At 48.3% G+C, this 5,512-nt stretch overlaps 1 protein-coding gene across 1 annotated transcript; it reads left to right on the forward strand.

Annotated features, from left to right (window-relative positions):
- C5H2orf68 (chromosome 5 C2orf68 homolog) lies at positions 1–5,512 on the forward strand. The gene is made up of 4 exons (XM_024558579.4): positions 1–203; positions 295–413; positions 1,277–1,428; positions 1,791–5,512. Exons 1-4 carry the CDS (start codon positions 97–99, stop codon positions 1,911–1,913), a joined length of 501 nt encoding a protein of 166 aa, XP_024414347.2. The 5' UTR covers positions 1–96; the 3' UTR covers positions 1,914–5,512.

Raw genomic sequence — 5,512 nt, forward strand, 5'->3', positions numbered from 1 at the left:
GGCGCTGGGCCGGAAGGCGAGCGAGGAGCGCCCCCGAGCTCTCCGGAAGGGAGGGCGGCCGTTGGGGTGACGGCTGCTCCTCGCGCAGCTCTCCAGATGGAAGCGGCACCGAATCCAGGGGCAGGTCTTTGTTGCAAGCCTGGCGGGCGACTGGACATGAGCCACGGCTTCGTGCACCACATCCGGCGGAATCAGCTCGCCCGGTACCGTCCCACCCCGTCGCCCTCCTCCCGCCCCTGCCTGGCCCGGGCCGGCCAGGCTGGCTGTCCCTGACTCCCGCTCGGCTCCCCTCAGGGACGACTACGACAAGAAGGTGAAGCAGGCGGCCAAGGAGAAGGCGAGGAGGCGGCACACGCCCGCGCCGACGAGGCCCCGCAAGCCGGACTTGCAAGTGTACCTCCCGCGACACCGAGGTGAGGCCTCCCGCGCTGCCTGCCTCCAAGCTCTCGCTCTCTTCCGGCCCCGGGCCCTCTGCCTCAATCCACTCCCTTCTCTATATGGGAAAAAAAGGTGGGGGGCGGGGGGAGCAATACTTGTTTCCCAAGGCTCAGTTCATTAAGTCCTTGGACGGTCCCCAAACTCCGACCAGTCATTCTTCCTGGAGAACAGGGAGGGCTCGTGGCCCCCAGTTAAACATCATTATTACAAGACATACTTTGGAGCCAACAGTTGTCTGCCAGTTTGCCCCATCATACTGTATATTAGTATTCCCACTACCTAACAGAGAAGAAGCTGGGCACGGATGTAGGCGACCAGGACATAATTGTGGACTGAAGCCTCAAACTAGCAAAAGGACTTTTTCCCCAGTTTTCCTGAGACCTCGAGATCAGAATAGTTAACCAATGATGCCAGATTTGTTGAGCATTATTTAAAGTGTTGTTAGGCTTCTGTGCATTGTCATATAGTTATCATAGGACCGCATAAGGCAGGAATTGTCGTTTCTGTTTCACAACCAGAAAACAGGCACAGATAGGTTAAGTAACTTGCCCAAAATCTCAAGAGCTAGAAAATGACAGCCTGCATTTGAACCCAGGCTGAGCTCTATCCACCTCCACTACCTTACATCCCTATTCACTAGACAAAAGTATACTGTATACCTGCTGTATGACACGTCTGTGCTGGCCCTGGAGCAGGGATACAAAGGTAAATAAAACTCCTGACTGGTACCACATTTTACATACAAACACACTCATTAAAAAGTCGGGGCTTTTATCTCTGTAGTCAGGGCCTCCAGCAGCCTTCCCCTCTTCCCTCTCACTCTGGTTCATCCTTCCAGATGGCTCTGCCCACCCAAGCAACCCAGACTGTGAAGAGTCCGGTGAAAGCAGCAGTAGCGGAGGCTCGGAGCCAGAGCCTTCTAGCCATCAGCTCTTCTGCTTAGAATATGAGGCGGACAGCGGAGAGGTCACATCAGTTATCGTGTATCAGGTACGCCTGGTGGAAACAGCTACAGCCTGAAGGTCCTAGGAACTGGTAGAAATCACTGCCAGCCCCCAAGCCGCTGCTTTCATCAGGGTCAGAGGGAAGTGTCTGCTCCATATGGGAGCATAGACTGCTGGGCAATGCATTTGAGCACAACTTCTATCACACAGTGATCCTCATCGGGCAACAGGGAGGGCTCGTGGCCCTCAGTTGAGAATCACTGTTACAGGGGATACCTGGGAAATGACAGGCACTGGAAAGAAGTTATGAGTCAAATGGAGTTCTTTGAGAGTATTATCTAGGGACAGGGCAGGTCGCCTTTCCAGAAGAGGCCAGGCCCTAAGCTTCCTGACTCTCCCCCCACGTAGGATGATGATCCAGGAAGGGTGAGTGAGGAGGTGTCAGCACACACGCCTCTGGATCCACCCATGCGAGAGGCCCTCAAGTTGCGCATCAAGGAGGAGATTGCAAAGCGCCAGAGCCGACACTGACCAGGCTGAAGGCTTTCCCTCCAGGCTGGAGTCACTGCCCAGGGAGTTCACCCCTAGTTTGGGGATGCCAGGACCGATCTAGGCTGATCTTGAGACACATACACACAAATACACAGACACCTCCCAGAGCTGCTAGAAAAGGATGTCGTAGGGACTGTGCCTGACCAACTCCCACATAGCCAGTCTTTCTTGTATTTTGGCCCATTTGATCAGCCTGATTTGGAATTTTTTGAGAATTTTTGGCTAGATTGGTGTTCTAAGAGCAGAGACTCCCAAGAGAGCCAAGGTTTAGAAGCCTTATGCCATCGTGCTGCTTTCTTGCTGAATTCATGTGCCCTGGGACGCCTGGCCACTGCTGCTCCACCCAGCTCCATGAGCCCTGTTTGTTATTTTATGGTTCCTTTCTACCGTGCATCTGCTCACCTTCATTCATGTTCTTCTCGATCTTTTTTTTTTTTTCCTGTTTCTTTGTTCTTCCCTTCATCTTTTGGTCTCAGAGTCCATCAGTTCCACCCTGCTTTGAATGTGACCGTGCACCTCCAGCTGCTGAGGACTGAGGTGCGGGGTCCTGGTGGTATACCTTTTCGACAAGCTCTTCCAGTAATCTGATATCAATACAGGGAGAGGTGTTCATTTCTGAGGCTGACTTGCAAGCATGTCTCCCTCTCCTTCCATGGCTTTTCAAGTTTGTGTCGGGCTCCACTATTTTGCACCGTCTAGATAAGGAGACTTAGGAAGATGATGCCAAAACTAAATTTCAAGAATTTCTTGCAGCAAAACCTACCTTGGTTAGGACTGTAGAATTCTAGCTTTCAACCTCATCCCTAAAGGGAAATTATCAAAACATGCTTGAAACTGCCCCTCCAAATGTGATTTAACAGTCTTGAACTGTTAAAGAGAAATTCAGCAGCAATAATTGCCTGTTTGGAACCATAGTTGCAAAGATTAAAAAAGGCACAATGCCCCAAAGGAAGTGAAATGAACATCTCTCATCCCTGCCCCATTCCTTCTCCTTTCCTGTCTTCCAAGAGTATATAATCTCCCAACACATCCGTAGAATGAAGATCCCAGGAATATCAGTGCTTTCACCTAAGGGAACGTTTTTCCTAATGCAGGTTTAAGCTGAGTTCTGAGAAATCCACAGGGAATCCATTCTGTTCCCAGCACATTAGCCTAACCTCAGTGACTTGAAATTTGGGGGTTACGTGAGCCCACGAGCACTGAGACTTCTTGAAACCAAAGTCCCCCTGCCCCAGGGGTTTCTCCACATCAGGGTCTCAAGATCAGTCTGGCTGGTCCATCTCAGCAGCTTTTCTCTTAGAGGACACCTGAGGGCACTCGTAAAGCACATTATTAAAATGCAGCTCGCCACAGCGTGCAGTGACAGAAGATTGCCGGAAGGTGAGTGAGGTGGATAAGTTAAAAGGACCTGGTTGTGAAGGGACCAGAGTGCTCCTGACCCAAAGCCCTGGCCCAAGGTTAAAGGCCTGCTTTAAAGACGTGAGCACAGTTCTGCTTTTAAAGGAGAAAATCCGCCCTCTTATTTATTCAACTGGACTCCAAGTGCCTTTTGACTTACAGTGTTAACTACCCTCCAGAGCCTCCTGGGTCAAGGAGGCTGTGCCATCATCCCAATCTCCCTGCAGCTCAGAGAACCAGTTACTTTAGTCTTCCAGCTCTTCAGTTGATCTTCTGACTTGGACATAGAATCTCACTGGAACTCTTGGGCTTCCCAATCTGGAAATAACCTTTAGGGTCCATCTTCTCACAGTTGAATGGCCTGCTTCCTGGATTTATTATAGAAATTTAGAAACAAGACCAGAAGAAGAGGTTGGGCATAGCACCCAAAAGTTTAGCCTCTATTCCTGTTTTGTGAGAAGGGAAGCGTGTACCCATTGTCTTTATGTGTTTGCCATGTGATCCTTACACACTCAGGTAAGAAACTGATGGGACCTGCTTGAGTGTACATTTCTTCTTAAAGCACTTTGTCTATCAAGTGCATACAAAATATTTTACATTCAAGAAAGCATTCTAATCCTTAGTGAATTTATGCATTATGACTCTAAATCACTAAGCCTGGTACTTACTGAGGTTGTCCTTCATAGGATTATTGGTGATGAGGCTGCCATTGCTCCAGATGTGCCTGAAATGCTTCTTTGGTGATGGCCCTCAGCCATTAGACAACTTTCTAGCACAGACTCATTGGTTATTATCACCCATTATCTGGGGCCCAGTTTATTCACCAGGCTGGCCTCCAGACATCTTTCAGCTGTTTTCAAAATCGGTGCTTTGCCATCAAGGGAAATGTTCAGAGCATTTTCTCCAGGCTCTAGCTGTTCCCAAAAGGGATTGTCCAGTGCTGTGTGGTGCACTGGCAACAGTGTGGGCTATGGACTAGCTGGAGCTTTCCAGCAGGCTGCTTCAAATTCAACACCCACTTGACTAGATGCATTCTTGGCTATCTAAAAAAAAAGTCTGGTAGCCTGATAGGTATCTTACGTAAGTGTTCCTTCACTTACTGAGGGTAAGCCTTGGATTTTCAGGTTTTGTGTTTCTTGGTCCACAGTGGGTGATACAGAAGGAAGCTGGGGTTTGCAGGGGTTTGGGCTGTGCAACAATAAACACTGAAGGTTAAGTTCCAGCCAGTTGGCAAGCATGGAAATCTTTGACAAACGAAAAGCAAGGAAAGAATGTAAAGCTTTTTGTACTGAGTAAGAGAGAGTAGGAGCCTGTGGAGGCTGGCCAGATAACAGGGCCAGTATGGGTAATATCAAATTCTCCCACGGAAGAGCCTCTGAAAGGGACATTCCATCTCCATGATCTCCCCTGAGGGCACTGCCAACTAGAGGTGAGCCTAGGTAGTGGGTATTCAACCTGCTGTGCATTCGGTGGGGTCTGTAGATGGTTGGGTAGTAGATCCCAACTGGTTCACAAATATAAATGAAACCTTTATATATAGAAAGAGAAATAAGGACAGATTATTTTCCTACCTCTGAGCCTTTCGGGAGAATCAGTGGAATGTTGAAAATATTTGAAACATTTTAAACTCCCTCCTTGAATTCCTCTGCCTAAAGAATTAGATGGCTAAGAAGCCAGAAGGCCCTGACGGGTATGGTACAGCTGGTTGGGCACCGTCCCACAAAGCAAAAGGTCGCCAGTTCAATTCTCAGTCAGGGTACATGCCTGGGTTACAGGTTCAATCCCTAGTTGGGGTGTGTACAAGAGGCAACCAGGTGATGGTTTTCTCCCTTTCTCTCTCTCATCCCCTCTCTCTAAAAATAAATAAGTAAAATCTTTTTTAAAAAAGAAGCCATAGGCACCCACCCCAAATTTTCGCAGTAATTGAAGTGATACTGGAAGTGAAAACCTGAGTGAATAGCTCCCCTGCGTTCTCAGAGCCACCAGAATGGCAGACTGGTTACACTGGTTATGTTGTGTTAAATGTATACAAAGCCATATAGTCTTCTGTTTTTCTCATTTCAATGTTTCTGCTTTGTGGGTGAATAAAGTGAAGTATGCAAAAAATTTGAAAATACTGGAAGGAAGGTACTTTTCAAAGACAGTATTGTTTTTAACCAATAAACATTATTTTTACAGCA

Source organism: Desmodus rotundus, chromosome 5 (assembly GCF_022682495.2).
Source record: "Desmodus rotundus isolate HL8 chromosome 5, HLdesRot8A.1, whole genome shotgun sequence".
In the NCBI taxonomy this organism is placed as follows: Eukaryota; Metazoa; Chordata; class Mammalia; order Chiroptera; family Phyllostomidae; genus Desmodus; species Desmodus rotundus.

What these genes read in the sequence shown, in the direction of transcription:
- C5H2orf68 (XM_024558579.4), top strand. Translation starts at nt 97, where the DNA reads ATGGAAGCGGCACCGAATCCAGGGGCAGGTCTTTGTTGCAAGCCTGGC. An exon ending in GTACCTCCCGCGACACCGAG is followed by an intron (nt 414 to 1,276) that starts GTGAGGCCTCCC and finishes TCATCCTTCCAG; the next exon opens with ATGGCTCTGCCCACCCAAGC. An exon ending in CATCAGTTATCGTGTATCAG is followed by an intron (nt 1,429 to 1,790) that starts GTACGCCTGGTG and finishes CCCCCCACGTAG; the next exon opens with GATGATGATCCAGGAAGGGT.